The 18,633-nt window shown below is 40.9% G+C and overlaps 1 protein-coding gene across 1 annotated transcript in view; it reads left to right on the top strand.

Annotated features, from left to right (window-relative positions):
* Positions 1–329: 329 nt before the first annotated feature.
* Positions 330–18,633, top strand: part of LOC126187900 (cholesterol 7-desaturase nvd) — a 78,497-nt gene continuing 60,193 nt past the window's right edge. Inside the window, exon 1 of the mRNA XM_049929250.1 lies at positions 330–421. Within this exon, the coding sequence (XP_049785207.1) occupies positions 370–421 (52 nt within the window). The 5' untranslated portion in view covers positions 330–369. The remainder of the gene's footprint in view (positions 422–18,633) is intronic.

Raw genomic sequence — 18,633 nt, forward strand, 5'->3', positions numbered from 1 at the left:
TGTTTAATTGCATAACAGCTACATCGTCTAACCTTTACGAAATACGCAACAGATTTACGGTGGGGGCAGGCCGGAAATGACACGGACGATATCGTGGAGAGCGCAAGGGGCTCAGGTCCTGTATCCGCGGATTAGATAAGAGGCGCTGGGCGTGTGCGCAGTTTCCCCATCGATTAGGTCGGCTCGCGTGATTTAGTGGTGCAAGCGCGGCAGTGGGGCCGTCGCGGCTGCAGCGGCGCGTTAAAAAGCCAGGGCTCACTCCAGACCCGGCGGCATTCGACTCGACGGTTCCGCGGCGGACGCAACACCGCACGGCAACTCAACTCAACTCGACACAACACACCAGCGCGCCGCTACGCAGACACGCAGATGGCTCAGCCTTACCTGCTGGCCCTGTCAGAGGCGCTGTTGGCAGCCTCAGGTACAGTACAGTTAGGGTTGCCAACTTTTTACAGATAAAATAAACGATCGAGAAGAAAGCTTACAAAATAAAAAATTCAAATAGTGTCTTCTACAAAGAAATACATTTAAAATGTGCATACATGTTTTATTTTACATAATTGCTTGTATGTACTGTCAGACTGCTTCTTTTTGCGAAGATTCATTCGAATTTACATACGTAAAGAATTCTCTGCAGTTAAAATACACTGCTACTTGCTGTTCTGCTTTTATAAGCTCGATAGTACATTTTTGTCCACTTATCGTTCATTAGGGAACAAATTCTTTCTGCCTCAGCATTTGAACAAGGATTGCTTAATGGAACCCCAACTACTTTCAGCAAACAGGGAACCTGAACATTTTTGGCTCTCAAGGTATAAAAAACATTAACCCACCTTCTTTTTGCACTGCCTTCCATAGATACGCTTTGCTTCAAAATATTCTTTACATTACAAAATTCTTCATATAAAGTCATCTAAATCATCTATCTGCACTGACTCCATTATTCCTTGAAGATGCTTAAATTTTAGATACCTCTTTGTTTAAGTTGTGAGCTAAGACTCAACTGACATTGGCAGTTGACCTTCAGATTTGAAATTCTTGCCCAAATATGTTTTCAATGACACGTGAAATTGCGTAAGATTATCTTCAATGAGTTTTCTAGTTATGGAACAAGTTACATTACTTAAAACTTTGTATGTGCTACTACCAAAATATGTCACTCATTCTTTGCACAGTGTTACTGATCAAAGTCTTGACTGCCTCAAAAGTTTCCATTACAGAAACATCGGAGCGTGCTGTTAAAAAAAGTTACATACATCTCGAAAGTTAAATCTTTGTCAATGTCATTAGAATCGTTTAAAAATGTCTTTAGAGCTTTGGGACAATCATCAGTACTTTCCATATAACTTTTAATGGCTTCCCAATTTGTAACGATTCTATCAACTGCTTGTGTTAAAGAAAACCATCTACTAGGTACACGTCAGCGAATTTCACTCCATTCTGGATCTACAAAATAAAAAAGGATTTTAGAACTTCCCTTCGCTTTGCGGAAATGGAGACGCGACCATTTAATTTTAGGACAAAATTTTAAAGATCAACATCTACGGTATCACAAGCATGTTTCATCGCATTGTGCAAAATGATTTGCCATGAATATTTGTTTATCATCATTTAACAGTTGAAATACTGAAAATTAACGTTGGCATTATCAGCACAAAAAGCATTACAATTGTTTATATCAGGTTTGTGGGACTCCAAGGAACGTTTTAACAAATTGTGAATAGACATTGCTGTTTCACTGTTCTCTTCTATAAAATCGAGAAGTTTATTTTGAATTCCAATTTCGGGATCTAAATATCTCAAAACAATTTGAAACATCTTCCTGTCTGCTCTACTTATTGGGACAGTTTAAAATTGTGACAAAATCTAAAACAGTTTTTGGACTCAACAGTTATTGCACTATTGCTTCAGCTTTAGTGCGCCCACAATACTTTTTTTCCCTCCTTGTTTGTATCGCCTAATGATATTAAAGATATTTATTACTACATTAAATTTATATTTACTTAATTTTAAATTGCACCAAACAAAGTATTGCAATGGTACTACAAAATTGACGTATAGCTTATCAACAGTTATTGAATGCAGAGAGCAGTCGGTATTGCCTCCATGTGCCACACTAAATTCCCGTTTACAGATACGACAGAAGGCTTTGAAACAATTAGCTTTCACAGGACGAATCCAGGAATACGTTTCTTCCCGACATGAACGTTAAACACACATGTTTTTGGTTCTCTTCCATGTGGGTGATTTCACACTATCTTCGTCGCTACTCATATCAAGAAAACAGAAACTCCGAATTAGACTACGACGACGTCACGTCCTCTACTAAATTGTTTTGACCTTCCACGAAAGCAGCTACTGTATGTGCACAACTGAAGTAACCTGTTAAATACTTGGTGCCTTGGAGGCACTGAAATTGGTATGACTATTAGTACTGACAAGTTATATAAGAAAGAAAGCTTTCGAACAGTACGTGTCGGTTATCAAAATAAATGCGAAATTAGAAGTAGATACAAGTGGCGAAGTTGACGACAGTGCAGATAACAACGCAGTCGACACCGCCTAATAGTTCACTGCGCAGTTGCCAACGAACATATGTAAATCGCTGCGACACGAAGTCCGCCGACAGCCACCGAGAGCCACCGATCAGAAACTAAGGTGTCCGCGTGCCAAGTTACAGTTCGCAAAAGTGTACGGCCACACGAGCGTTTCTTCCACGCGCGTTTGTACGGGAAGTCATGCCGCCAATATAGGTCACTGTTTTAGTACTGCGTCGATGCCAGCTGCGGCAACTCCTACTGCGCACAATCACTGTCAACTGTGAGTGTTTCAGGCTAAATACGTCCATTATTTGAACTATTATTACCTACGTTGTATAAAATATATACAGAAGTAACTTTACAGAATTGGAAGAAAAAATGTCACGCTATGGGAATACCAATAAATGATAGAACAATATACTCGTTACAATTTGCGGATGATCAACTGATTATAGCCCAAGACTATGAGGACATAGAGTATATGACCAGAAAATTGATTCAAGAATATAAAAAAAATCAGGTCTAAATGTAAACATGAATAAAACAAAGTACATGGTATTGGTGGAGTGAATGGAGACTTAATATTAGAAGAAGGGATGGGAACAATAACAGCTACTGAGGAATATAAATATTTAGGTGTGAAAATTACAAATGATGGGAAACAGGACAAAGAAATTAGATCGAGAAAAAATTCTGGAAAGACGACAATCTCTTTATTAAATGGAATTCTCTGGGACAAACACATAACAACTGATAACAAAATAAGGATTTTTAAAACAATAGTTAGGAGCATTATTACATATGGTTCAGAAATGTGGACAATAAAATGGCAACTGAAATCAAAATTATTAGCCACAGAAATGGATTTCTGGAGACGTTCAGCAAGAATATCAAGACGAGAAAGAATAAGAAATGAAGTAATCAGAGACAAGATGAAATGTAAAAATTCAATTATTGATTTCATGGAGCACAAACAACTTAAATGGTATGGACACATCAGACGAATGGAACAGGAAAGGCTACCAAAATGCATAATCGACTGGGTACCAATTGGAAGAAGAAAAAGGGGACGACCACCTGATACATGGAAGCAGGGAGTTCAGTCAGCAATGAGGAAGAACAACATTCCTGAAGATTTATGGACAAATAGAGAAGAGTGGAGAACAATAACTAGTGACTTACTGTAATCTAGAATAGGTGCTGGAAAAATGTACTCACATTGTAAATCCAGAATAATAATAATAATAATAATAATAATAATAATAATAATAATAATAATAATAATAATAATAATAATAATAATAATAATAATAATAATAATTACAAAAGATAGAAAAGTACGGGATAAATTCGAAATAATACGGGACACGGGATCTGACAAAGTAGACAAAACACGGGATTTTCCGGGAAATAAGAGATAGTTGGCAGACCTGAGTACAGTACAGTGCTGCGGCAGGCAGCCGGTCGGTGACTGCCTCAGGAGTTACAGTTTCGTGCGTCTGGGAAAATGGGGGAATTCAAAAACTCTGCTCCAAATCTGCCTCAGGCCACAGAGGAGATTCTGAAGACATTGCAATTCAAATGCCGCTTCTTGGCGTTGACTGCAAGGAAGATACAGATCCGATGCAGACTCCCCTCATTTTAAAACTTGAACACTAATGTAACGTAAAACAGATCCTGTATTTGTGCCTGATGTACTACTCGTAGGAACCTGGAAAGCCGGCCGCGGTGGTCTAGCGGTTCTAGGCGCGCAGTCCGGAACCGCGCGGCTGCTACGGTCGCAGGTTCGAATCCTGCCTCGGGCATGGATGTGTGTGATTTCCTCAGGTTAGTTAGGTTTAAGTAGTTCTAAGTTCTAGGGGACTGATGACCACAGATGTTAAGTCGCATAGTGCTCAGAGCCATTTGAACCATTTGAACCTGGAAAAACAATCGCGTTTTGTGATAAATGAGATTCGGCGAACTGTGCCTGCAAAAGGGAAAACACGAAATTACCTAACAGGTGATATTTCATAGCGAATTGGATCCAGAAGAAATGTTTTTTGAGAGATAGTTTGAAATAGCTTTTTTCTGGATATAAATATCGAAAATGAACTAGTTTCCGGTTACTGGTATTGTACATCATCTGGTGAAGCTGAATTTTGAAAGGTGATGTGCGCAAGAGCGTGTTTACAGAATAGGGAGTACGTGAGCGCAACGCCGTTTCACTGCGGCCGACACTTCGATGCCATGCCATTTGCGGCCGGGTGATTGGTCTGTCTAAAATAGGCAAGCGTAATGCAACGTGGGACGTAGCATCTTAGAGTAAAGGATCTAGCACGTTTGTTTGTTAGCTAAAGTGAAAAGTTAGTATAATGCGGACACTTTAGACGTGGCGCATGTTTTGAACTGCGGTTGCGTCGAACACCGCTACGAGATGCGAGCCTCAGGTGCTACGGTAACAGTCAGTACTCTGCCGAAATCAACATGCAGCTGCTGGGTCGCCGTTCCCGAACGTTTAGTGTTGCGCTTCGCTCGTTGTTTTCTAATTTCTACATGAGTGAAGTCACTAATGATGGTCCATACGTATTTCGACCCTCACGACGCCAGAAGGGATCGGCGATCGAATAGTTTTTTTTTTTTCTACTTCTATGCTATATGCCTTGTCGGCTTATCTTTAGTTTTGGCAAGTATGGGTCCCTCGGCTATGAATGCCCACATGACGTGGAAATTAATATTCTGCAAATATTGTAATCATCGAATCGGGCGGGAAAAGAAAAATGTCGAGAAAGATCTTAAATGAGAGACGAATTCAGTTCACCGGCAGGAAAATGCTGTTTCTTATCGACAGGACTGACATTTATTGAAAGCTTAAATACAGCCCCACGAAGAAAACAAAGGCTAAAAAAATTGTTAAAGTTTTTGCAAAAGCAAACCTTCCAGTTGAAAAGTTTCCGAATCAGCACTTCTTTTGACAGTCAATTTCAAAGAACAAAGGCTTTGTCTTCACTCGTGTAGTGTGAAAACCATTATAAATTTGTGCATCTTATCATTCATAAAAAATGAAGCGAATTTCGAGAAAATCAGAAGCGAATTTCGCCAAAAACAGATGCAGTTATCCAGCGCTCGTGTGCGGTCTGGCCCTGCCGTGCTCCCCGAATTCGAAACTCGATGGCAGCACGCTGTGTCTCACGCACCGAAATGGTTAAGTCGCACACCGTTACGTAACACGCTACGATTCGGCCTCTAGCGGCATAGGGCTACAGATATGTAGGCGTGAAGGAGGAGTGTTAATAACGTTTGTTTTCTTTAAAAAGCTTTGAGTTTTCTGACGAAAATTTGGGAGGCATTAATTTTCATCACGCCCCAGTATTGTACTTCCATACTGTACTTAAGAGATGAACATAAATAAAAGTGAATTGTTATATATGAGCAATCTACCAGTGAACGTAAATGTCGTTAAGCTTGTTACCCATCTCACTTGAACAATGAATTTATGGCATGCGAAGTCGTTGGAGTAGGCGTGACATTACTACAGTTTTCTTCTTTCGTCGTAGTTGGTACGAGCAGTTGGTGCTGTTGGAGCCGATACAGTGGAGCTAGTGTGCGACACAGAGGGTAAATTATCATTCTTTTTCTCTGCGCTTGTCGTCATTCTCTGGTTCTAAAAAGTCGTGCGTGTATATAGAAATGGTCACTACTTCCTTTTACATTGCCACTTTTTCAGTGAGGAACTGGCAATATTGAATAACAAAATAGTTCGGACGAAACAACAAGTTCACTGTTACCAGTCACTGTTTGTTTCCACGACGCGTTTCAAAAGTTTAAACCTCCAGCATCAGGTGGATCTACATTTGTTACTATGGTGTGTGTTGTGATTTTTCGAGGAACATGTGACCCTGTCTAGTGGAGAAAACAAAACACTATTTCAGAACATGGTTTTGGGTTTTTTTGACAAAAAACTAGATTCATACACAAGGGTGAAAATAATGTAGCTAAAATAGAATACCTCCAGTGGTCACAGGTTACTTTCACTGTCGTAACGGATCACACACGTACTATCATATTTTGTAAACAAACATTGGGTCTGGAAACCATTAGGTGCAGGTATCATATAGTAAAAGAGAAACATTAATCACATCATAACAGTATTATTATGGAATAAGTTTTAAAGGATTTTGGACATCTTTGGTTTGAGATGTTGAATACATGCGTTGGAATAAATATTTCAGAGGTTATATAGATCCCATCCGGTCAGCTTTCATCATCATCATCATTTAAGACTGATTATGCCTTTCAGCGTTCAGTCTGGAGCATAGCCCCCCTTATACAGTTCCTCCATGATCCCCTATTCAGTGCTAACACTGGTGCCTCTTCTGATGTTAAACCTATTACTTCAAAATCATTCTTAACCGAATCCAGGTACCTTCTGCTCGGTCTGCCCCGACTCCTCCTACCCTCTACTGCTGAACCCGTAAGTCTCTTGGGTAACCTTGCTTCTCCCATGCGTGTAACATGACCCCACCATCTAGGCCCGTTCGCCCTGACTGCTACATCTATAGAGTTCATTCCCAGTTTTTCTTTGATTTTCTCATTGTGGACACCCTCCTGCCATTGTTCCCATCTACTAGTACCTGCAATCATCCTAGCTACTTTCATATCTGTAACCTCAACCTTGTTGATAAGGTAACCTGAATCCACCCAGCTTTCGCTCCCATACAACAAAGTTGGTCGAAAGATTGAACGGTGCACAGATAACTTAGTCTTGGTACTAACTTCCTTGTTGCAGAAGAGAGTAGATTGTAGCTGAGCGCTCACTGTATTAGCTTTGCTACAGCTCGCTTCCAGTTCTTTCATTATGTTGCCATCCTGTGAGAATATGCATCCTAAGTACCTGAAACCGTCCACCTGTTCTAACTTTGTTCCTCCTATTTGGCACTCAATCCGTTTATATTTCTTTCCCACTGTCATTACTTTCGTTTTGGAGATGCTAATCTTCATACCATAGTCCTTACACTTCTGATCTAGCTCTGAAATATTACTTTGCAAACTTTCAATCGAATCTGCCATCACAACTAAGTCATCCGCATATGCAAGACTGCTTATTTTGTGTTCACATATCTTGGTCTCACCCAGCCAGCTGTTTTCAACATATGATCCATAAATAATATGAACAACAGTGGAGACTGGTTGCAGCCTTGTCTTACCCCTGAAACTACTCTGAACCATGAACTCAATTTACCGTCAACTCTAACTGCTGCCTGACTACCCATGTAAAGACCTTTAATTGCTTGCAAAAGTTTGCCTCCTATTCCATAATCTTGTAGAACAGACAATAACTTCCTCCTAGGAACCCGGTCATATGCCTTTTCTAGATCTATAAAGCATAGATACAATTCCCTGTTCCACTCATAACACTTCTCCATTAATTGCCTTAAGCTAAAGATCTGGTCCTGACAACCTCTAAGAGGCCTAAACCCACACTGATTTTCATCCAATTGGTCCTCAACTAATACTCGCACTTTCCTTTCAACAATACCTGAGAAGATTTTACCCACAACGCTGATTAAAGAGATACCTCTGTAGTTGTTACAATCTTTTCTGTTTCCATGTTTAAAGATTGGTGTGATTACTGCTTTTGTCCAGTCTGATGGAACCTGTCCCAACTCCCAGGCCATTTCAATTATCCTGTGTAGCCATTTAAGACCTGAAATTCCACTGTATATGATGAGTTCCGACTTAATTTCATCCGCCCCAGCCGCTTTATTGCACTGCAATCTATTGACCATTTTTTCTACTTCCTCAAATGTGATCCTATTTCCATCATCATTCCTATCCCATTCTACCTCGAAATCTGAAACATTACTGATCGCATTTTCACCTACATTGAGCAACTCTTCAAAATATTCCCTCCATCTGCCCAAGGCATCCACAGGATTCACCAGCAGTTTTCCTGACCTGTCCAAAATACTTGTCATTTCCTTCTTACCTCCCTTTCGAAGACTGCTAATTACACTCCAGAATGGTTTTCCAGCAGCTTGACCCATAGTCTCCAACCTGTTTCCAAAGTCTTCCCACGATTTCTTCTTGGATGCTGCAATTATCTGTTTGGCTTTGTTTCTTTCTTCAACATAACTTTCTCTGTCTACCTGGGTTCTGGTATGTAGCCATTTTTGATACGCCTTCTTTTTCCTTTTACAGGCTGCCTTGACTGTATCATTCCACCAAGCTGTTTGCTTCATCCTACTTTTACACACTACTGTTCCAAGACATTCTTTAGCCACTTCTAGTGCTGTGTCCCTGTACCTTGTCCATTCCTTTTCCAATGACTAATTGACTACTTTCAACTAACTGGTACCTTTCTGAGATCGCTGTTATGTACTTGTGCCTGATTTCCTTATACTGAAGTTTCTCCACTCTTATCCTCCTACATATGGACCTGACCTCCTGCACTTTCGGCCTCACAATCCCAATTTCACTGCAGATTAAATAATGATCAGTGTCATCAAAGAATCCCCTGAATACACGTGTGTCCCTCACAGCCTTCCTGAATTCCTGATCTGTTATTATATAGTCAATGGCAGATCTGGTTCCCCTGCCTTCCCAAGTATACTGGTGAATGTTCTTATGTTTAAAAAAGGAGTTTGTGATTACTAAGCCCATACTGGCACAGAAATCCAAGAGTTATTTCCCGTTCCTGTTGGCCTCCATATCCTCTCCAAATTTACCCATAACCTTTACATACCCTTCTGTTCGATTTCCAATCCTGGCGTTAAAATCACCCATGAGCAGAACACTGACCTTGTCCTTTACTCTAACAACTACATCACTGAGTGCCTCATAAAAACTATCCATCTTATCTTGATCTGTCCCTTCACAATTGTTACCTGATTATATAACGAGTATAAAATTTAAGCTATAAAAGCTGACAGATCCAATCAGAGCAAAATGCCTCGGACCTGTCAGCTTTGATAGCTTAAATTTTATACTCGTTATATAATCAGGTAACAAACTGCAAACGTTAAGCACAGTAATTATGTTGGCTACATTGGTACAATTCGCGTAAATAACAATTTTGGTAAGGATTCGCAGATAGGGATGAAAGGCTTGAGCCAGACGGGGAGGAAGGGGAGAGAGTGGAAGGAGTGATTGGATTAGAGCAAACTTTCCAAAGCAGCGGATTCTAATATTACATCTTTTACATATAACTAACTGAAGTTTGGCGTAATACATTGGTTAATGTTTTAAAATATACAGATAGATGTACAATTTGTGCCATCAGTTGATGTACATATAGTTTCAAGTTGATTGGGGTTACAAACTGTTGGTGTGATGGATCTACCTGTCTGGCCTATGTAGAAGCAGGCCGGTCCTAGCATTCATCTGCAGAGCGCAGATTCATTGTGGAGGTGATCGGCACTGAGACGCCAGCTTCCTCTTGATGCCGGGCAAGCACGTGACAATAGCGCAGCCGATACGTCCTGCGGTCAGCTTTGTCTCAAGAGCTCTGCTGCAAGAGATGTCGTCTCTTTACCATAAATAAGTAAACGGATTTATCAACCGAAGTGTCACATTCGGCGGGACCCCAGATACTGGAAAAAACTAAGAACAGGGGTGAAAGATAGTATTTCTTCAGTGGAATAAAGCCTAAAAATGTAGACAGTGTGACCTGAACCGTTCTGTTGTGTGTTATGTGTTGTGTGTTGCAGATTTTGTTACAAGGTTAATCATCATGTTGACATAACTTTTTGTTCGATACATATTTTTTAAATTTAACTTCAAAAGTCAATTTTCCTTTATGAGGTATCCTTTTCCTGGCATAATAACCGCTGCTGCACTTTGTATTTCTACTTGGTACCAATAGCTGCTATTAATACTCAGCGTTTCTACGTTGAAACGATCAGGTGGCCAGGACCAATGCTGTGACTTGAGTTCCATGTTGCCAGTATGTCAGCAAGACGAGCAGCCTCACGTAAGTTAGCTTCCCTGAGCAAATAACGCTTAGTACAAATCCCGCACACCACCACCATCTCTTCGGTTATCGTTGATGTGCTACGGCTCAAATAAAACGAATAACAGATCCGCATAGTGTTTCTACAATCACTTAAGCAGTGGATACTACTTCGTTTAAAGTAGGTCAAACTTTTCTCGAGTTTTAAGTTCTCTTTCGTCTTTTGAGAGTTTTGCCTTCTAAAATAAATGGTGGTGCAGCTTGCATTATGATCTTTCAGCCCAATAAAAATGTTATCTGCATGTAGAGTGACAATCGAAAAATTGATGTTCCATGAAGTTCTGTTTGCCTTTACTTTGATCTTAGACGCAAACTGATACGGATTCTCGTGCGTGTGATCAGTGAACCGACTCAGGCGTTCTGCAAACATTTGGAGTCGTCTACGTCGTTGACTGGCAAATTTAGCTCTTCCGATACGCTTTGATAACACAACCGTGACTCGATTTTAGCGCACTCCCAGTTTATCTACAGACGCCAATACTTATCGATTTCTTGTCACGGAGTTTCACCGTGACATAGTTTCCCAACGTCGAGTGGTCAAACATCGATAAGGAGTGCTGTCATGCCTCCTCGGCTTTCATATGTACTTTTCCTCTCTCGGCAAGTGACGTCACTATGAGGCCTTTTATCTCAACACCCTCTGTGACTCTGTTCTTGCTAACCAAAACGCCGAGCAACTTTAACAATAATCCAGAAAGAGATTTTCTTTCGCGTGTTACTGCTTTCTTCAAGCGAGATCAGAAATTACTTTTCTAAAAATTACCTGAAAATTGAGAATAGTTTTAGAAAAGGACAGTATCTAAAAGAAACGTATGAAATGCACAGTTAATGAAATATCAGCAAATGTACTCGCAAATTTAAGCGGTTTCCGAAAGATATTGCAAGCTAATTGGAGAAATCAAGTAACTGAAACAGTGATACTTACCTTCTACATCTACATCCATACTCCGCAAGCCACCTGACGGTGTGTGGCGGAGGGTACCTTGAGTACCTCTATCGGTTCTCCCTTCACACGGAGACAGCTGCTCATGAGCATAAATCTACCGCAACTGTACTTCCTACCTATAAAAATTAACGCTCCAGTAATAAAAGTACGTCAGAACTTACGAAAAATTAGAATTCCAGACATTAGCCATATTGTCACACATATCACAAACTTACAGCTTTGGATGTCCAGAAAAGTCAAGTCATGGACTACATACGCTCTGTCCTGTAGGAACGTTTTCAACGTGTTCACCGCCTAATATATTAAAATTCAATACTGTCACTAAGAAAATGACTGATCATTTATGCATCGTAGTAACTCACTTGATTTTTAACGAAATGGAAGAAAAATTGCGAAATATATGAGAAGAGATAAGGCTTTCTTAGTGATGCTTGTGCAGACACGATGTCTAATCGTCTCTTCATACCTCTCACATTTCACAACGAGGAGGGAAACTGATTTTATGGAAAATCCGTGTACTTTCAAAAGCGAGAGAAATAGTTTTAGGTTCCTTGACTGTGGTATCACTTTATCGCAGTACCAGTGCGAGTAGAAAAGGGAATAACGCACACGTATAGTTTGTCACTGCTGACGTTTCATCACATCGTTCAAGGAAACGTCTTTAATGTCTGACAGTCCGCGTAAAGTTGTCTGGCTCTAACAGTTTACTCATTTCTTCTTTTTTTTTGAAAAGAGGAAGACTCTTCTTAATGTGGCAGATTGGATTGTTATTTCTTATGGCCTTTTACATTAGTAAGGGAAAAAATAGCGATACAGAATGCGTTCTCAACTTTACCTCTCGACCACCATTGCCTGTTGACAATACATGTGTATAACTTTGTTTTCGTAACTTTCGCGTCACCACGTATGACCTTCCGTTAGATGGAAGTATTTCTAGTCTTTGTAACTTGAAGATCCATAAACAGCACAATTATTGACATGAAGCATTTTTAGTTGGCTTTGTAGCGCAGACACAAAATTTAAATCTACTCCGGTTAACGTAACTACTATGGTTCTTATCAACTCAGCAGCAGATAAACCCTCAATACAATTATATTTCAAAGGCAGATAAAGTAGTGTTGCAAGGTTATACATCGATACTGCGTAAAACTGATAGCTTATCACGTTGCGATATAGATTCCATTCAGGCTGAGTCACCAGGTGTGGCAAAGATAATCAATCTGCACGTAGTGTCTAATGTAGGGTGGCCCCAACTAGAGTAAGACAATCACATAGTCGTTTGTAATGTAATTTGACACTCTAACGTCTTGCCACCATTACTGAAGGAAGTTGAACGCAGTGGGAGGTATTTCAGATGATTGGTGCCACACATTAATATACTCTGCTAGAAGCTGTAAGAGCATTACGTTGTCACAAGTTCGCAGACACCTCTTCCTCTTTGTTTCAGTTGTCAGCAGTGGACCTATTGTGGGAAGGGTCTCTTTCTCATGCTGTTAGCATATACTTAGAGACTTCCCACTAAACTGTTACATTAATATCTGATTTTCCTAATTTTCCTGTGACATGATGAATAACAAAATACAGTATTTTCTGTGCGCTACCAACCGTGTAATTCATCCCGAAGATATTCAATTGAGCAAGATTGAGATACTAGAAACCCCGGACTAGAAAATTCACCAGATTTTTCTCACTCCTCGAATATTTGAATAGGAAAATTAGCATACAAATACAGAAAGGACAAATTCCAAACTGCTGCCACATTGTGAAAAGCAAACTATTATCTAATTCGTTCATGTGCAGAAATGTATTCATTTTGGTAACCATTGCAATGTGATTTAACCGAGAAATCAGGATGACTAGTTTCAGACCATCACACTCCTGATAAACGATAGGTGTAAAATATAGACGACGAACAGAATAAAAACACATGAAACTACCCATATCTTGCTGTATAACTAAGATTCGCCACATACCAATTCTTTTGCCAGTGGAACGTATTGTTACGTCAACGATGAGTCGTGGGGAGAAGGGAGGAGGTTGCTTATCCACACGTCCCTCAACGTACGCTTAAACATGACATGCTTTCATTGTTATTGTCTCACATAGGAAGACTGTCATTACAGAATATCGAGTGTACAACGGACTAAATTTGGTGGCTGAGTATACATATACAACTCTTGGATGTGATTCATGTACGGAAACTTTTTATAAAATAATAGGACTGCAAACAGTGGTCCACACGGACACCCACAAACCGTTCTCTATGTCGAATGGCGGATTGTAGCGAGGGAAATGAATTAATGTCTTCGGGCGTTCGCCTTACTTAAAGAGTTGACATGTTTCGGAAATCGAGATGGCGGATGACTCGTGGGATTGAGTGACACTGTTATAGCGTTTGGTTCCCTGCTGACCTGTCGCTGGCAGAGAGCGGGGTGCAGTATTGAGAGAACACCACCTGGTCACTGGTGATCAGTTTATCTAGGTAATGATGGACTACGATCTCGAACCAAATCATTGGAGTTGCTAACGGAAATGTGTGACCCCTTGTAACACGTGGGCACAGAAGTATGGGCACAGAAGTATTGTTAAGCACCTGCTGTGTTGAGTAATTTGAGCGCTGGTGAGTGCATCTTGCCCATTATGATCTCTTGCCAATGCACTACGAGTCGTGCATAAGTCGCCATCACCACGTTTTCCTTAACTGTCGGTACGCGTGACAAACTGACAGCCTTCTACACTGTGTTACAGCTAACCGTTCTCCACGAGTAACCGCTTATAAAAAGTTCGGGAGTGCCGCGTTCCGGTCAACGTGTAACCCCCCCCCCCCCCCTCACTTAACGACCTTAATGACAGTGAAAAATTTAACCGCGTGTACCTAATGGAAATTTGGGAAAAGCAATCGTCACCGAAGTTAATCTGTCGGTAAAGAGGGAGGAAAGGGTTACATCTAAATGAAAGGAAAAATGCTAATGAAAAGGGGTAAAGTTAATAAAGAAAGTAAATGTGCGGCCGTTAGGTTATCAATTAAATAGCGGTAATTAGATATTTGAGATTTGGGGGAAATTACGGTCGCCAGTCCTAAGGACAATTACTATAGTAACTGAAAAAGAAAGGTTATTACACATATAATTAGCACTAGAAGCGTGGCAACTGAAGGTTGACACGGGCAGTGTGAAAACTGAAAGTTTGTCAGAAGTAATAAATTTCGCTACACTCTGACTTAATTTAGCAAAAGAATTAATAAAACCGGAAAATGGAAATTTAATTTAGTGACTGAAGTTAATAGTGAGCTTTCTTTCTGAAGCACATCGAAATTCAGTAAAATACGGATAGTCTTGGACTACCTCAACAATCATTTCAAAAGCTACTTGAATCTACGCAATTTAGAAATAATAGATTTAACTTTGAACTTGAAATAAATGATTCTGAACAATTAACAATAGTAAAATTTAGTACGTACCAAGCTGAGCTGCAGTCACAGGTAAGCTAAAATATGGTAACAAAACTCGCACTCTTAATTTGTGCTTGCGTAATCTAATATTGTAGCCAGCTATGAATACTTTAACTAAACTTTGAAATTAAAGCAGTGAAATCGAATTTGAATTTCAACGACACTCGGGTTCATTCCGGAAAAGGAAGGGACCCTGTTTGGTAATGCAATTGGGACAATTGAGCAACAAACGTTCATGCTAAGTTGCTGTAATTTTGTTATGCAACAATTTTAAAAGTTTGAAAAGCTGAGGTCTGCCATACAGTTCTAAAACTTTACGTGCTTCCAGTCTTCCTTGTTGGTTGATTGAAGGTTTGAAGCCGTCGATCGAGGAGGTGGCGACAGTCACTCATTGTCGGCCGTCGCTGTTGCAGAAGCTGGATGTTGGCGCGCCTTCTTCTCGACACGGTCACCAGACGAAACGGGCTCTTGATGTGCGCCAGCTAATGCTTCCAGTCCACGACACTATGTCAGAAACTATCATCGCAAGTCGAGCGCAATTACATGCTGCCAAACCCCGAAAGCGCGGCAACTCGCGGGAGCTTCACACAGCACACCTGCTGCACTCGCTACTCCAGCCAGACTCTCTCTGCCCGCGCTCCACGCGACCGAGTTAACACTACCAAAGATCCTACACACTTTGATTCTTCACACGACCTATCGATGTAATCGTTCGATAGCAGTTTTCCGTAGGCAAGACCCAGCGTAAAAATACAAATAATATTTACGAAACAAACCAATTATACATCGACATAAATGCATATATATATATATATATATATATATATATATATATATATATATATATATACATACACAAATAGTAAAACAATATGTAAAGACACAGAAATGTCATATATTCAGGTAACAAAAATAAGGAAAACAAATTTATAGTACAATAGATGGAAATAGGATGATATGCATTTCCGGCGTTACAAACGGCATGGAATACAGTCCCCAGTATGATTGGCGCTGTATCACCTTTGTTCATTGGAGCAGCAGACAGTCGCTGGACGCGAATGATCAAAATCATAATCTGACTGTGATGCTGCACAGTGAAACACATCTGCCTCCTATAACTTACGTGTTTTAAAGAGACATAATACCTTTTTATCTGTAGCGGAACTGTCGTGAATAAATGTCACGAAGATGGTGAATGTCTGAAAAGTTCACTAGAGCATTCTTCATGAAAGATGAACGGCCCGTCGCAGAGATGTAACGTTGACCGAAAATTTCTGAGGTGAAAAACTGTGCATTTACAGAAGCCAAAGCATTTTTCCAGTCGGGTTCAGGAACTACGCAGAAATTCTGTTTGACAGAACGGCAACGAGCTGAGGATACTGTCCATCATTGGAGAAATAATTGCAGCACGTAACCCATTTACAAATACTTTTTACAGTAAGGTCACTCTTAATCATATTTTTATGTTCTAATGTAGATGAATAACGCAGAAATACGTCTTGTAACCGGCGTCTTCACTGGCGTCGCTGTTAACTTCAGTACCAGAATTTGTTCCAGCACTGTCAGCATGCGATGCGTTCGAACCACGACCGTTCTGAAAGCTGCTCTACATGATACACTCTTCACACAGCGGGTGGCAGTTGGAAATTCGCATCGTGACTGTGCCGAATTCCGCAGTTTGTTCGATAATTTTCTTTCGTCGTTAGGACTCATTGGTGAAGACTAAATTTTTTCTTAGGTGGTAAATTCCTGTGGGACCAAACGGCTGACGTCATCGGTCCCTAGGCTTACAGACTACTTAATCTAACTTAAACTAACTTACCATAAGGACTACACACACACACACCCATGCCCGAGGGAGGACTCGAACCTCCGACGGGGGCAGTAGCGCGAACTCTCTAGTTGTGTAAATAGGGGGGGGGGGGGGAGGGGGGAGCACTGTAATAGTCGACTTTTCCGAACACTAACGATATTTTTGCTGCATTTCTAAAAACCAAACTTTGAAAATTCTATGGGGCGAAAATCTACCGGCATTTGTAGGACCACGCAGTTAAGCCGCACCCTAATTTTTCGTGGCCGAATATTAGGGAGAAAATTCGGTTCATATGCGGGCCAGTACGGTAATAGTAACGTATTTATAGCAGCTGAAGAGTGGACCATAGTGACGGTACGCAGACGTTACAGTCGCGAACCGGCGAAATGCGTGCCTTTGCCGTCGCTTATGGAATAGTGGCGAAGTACAGTTATGTGTGTGGCGGGCTGCCGTCTTGAATATGTATGTGGGGATGCTGGGTATGTGTCGGAGCCGGGGACGGCCGAATAAATGAGGTGCGAGCCGAGCCGAGCCGGCGGCGGCGGCTGTTGGTTCAGTGACCAGGCGGCGCGGTCGTTGACGACGGCCGCCGCCGCCGGCAGATGCAAACATCTCCCGCACCGAATTTCCGATGCAGTCGGGCCCTCGGGCAACTTTCACTTGTCTAGCCGGACGCTATCCTCCCCGCATGCAAAGGATACTGCGCGAATGCTTAGTGGTTTCCCGCCTCGAGTAAATCCTCCATTAGGCCATAAGAGAGCTCAGTCTTATGAAACCTTAGAATGGCGCCGTCAACTACACTTAACATCTCCCAGCTTCAAGACTGGCAATGACCGAGTCAGACAGGCCAACTGAAAAGTTACGTTTGTGAACCCGTTAAAATTCTGTAGAACTCTTCAAGCTTCCGGACTGGTGGGTTGGACTATTCGCGCCTTTTAATTAGTTTGTCCTCCTGTTTCCCTCGTCACTTGAATCTGCAGTGGTTACGTTATTTCCTCCGACAACTTTATTGTCGTCACCATCCCGTCGGGATTTAGTAATGACCGGCGCTGTGCCACTTGCTTGCAGAAGGCGTATCTCCGAAAACTCGATACACCCCAGAATGCCTTCCCGCGCAGTTATGGTTGGTTTTGTCTTTCCCCTCTATCTTTTCCATCCGAGACGAACATCCATTGTTCCTTTTCAAATTTATTAATACGACACTCCTACGTCGTAGGGGCCGATAACCAATACTTCGTTTCCATAGACGCATCAATACAATCCAACTGCAGTTTCCTCGCACTATATCCGATAAACTTCTTTATTTTATCAGTTTTTTTTAAGGATCTTACAGAAAGAAATCATTAGATGGTAACTGCATAAGTCTGAGAGAACTAACTTAAATGTAACTAGCATTTAGTGAGTTTTTCGTAACTGATGCCACAACTTCATTATAATGACACTCATTGGCGAATTAAATGATTAGCATTCCTTCATTTTCAGTGATTAAAGATGGCATCACCGTATCTTCAAGCACTTAGTTGTCGTTATTCGTGTACGAACTGTGTCCGACGTTCCGCGAAAAAGTGCTGTTGCAATTAGTCGATAAGGGACACGTATTGCTGAGTGTTACAACTGACCACTTAATTCCTTTGATAAGGAATCTTGTAGTTTTCCTCGATCACTCGAGATGTGTGTTTCAACAAATTTTCCGCATCTGTACGCCACAGTTAAATCTGTAACTGCTACGAACCACGCTTAATATCGACCAAGGAGAGTAGGTGGGCGAATACTTTTTGCAGTGTATACAAGTCAACAAAAGAATGTCATAAACTGATTCGAAAATATTTGCTCTAAAGAGCCTGTTTTTTAATTTTTTTATACGGTTTACATTTTTGCCTGCATCTGTCTTCC

This window comes from Schistocerca cancellata, chromosome 5 (genome assembly GCF_023864275.1).
Source record: "Schistocerca cancellata isolate TAMUIC-IGC-003103 chromosome 5, iqSchCanc2.1, whole genome shotgun sequence".
NCBI classification, from domain to species: domain Eukaryota; kingdom Metazoa; phylum Arthropoda; class Insecta; order Orthoptera; family Acrididae; genus Schistocerca; species Schistocerca cancellata.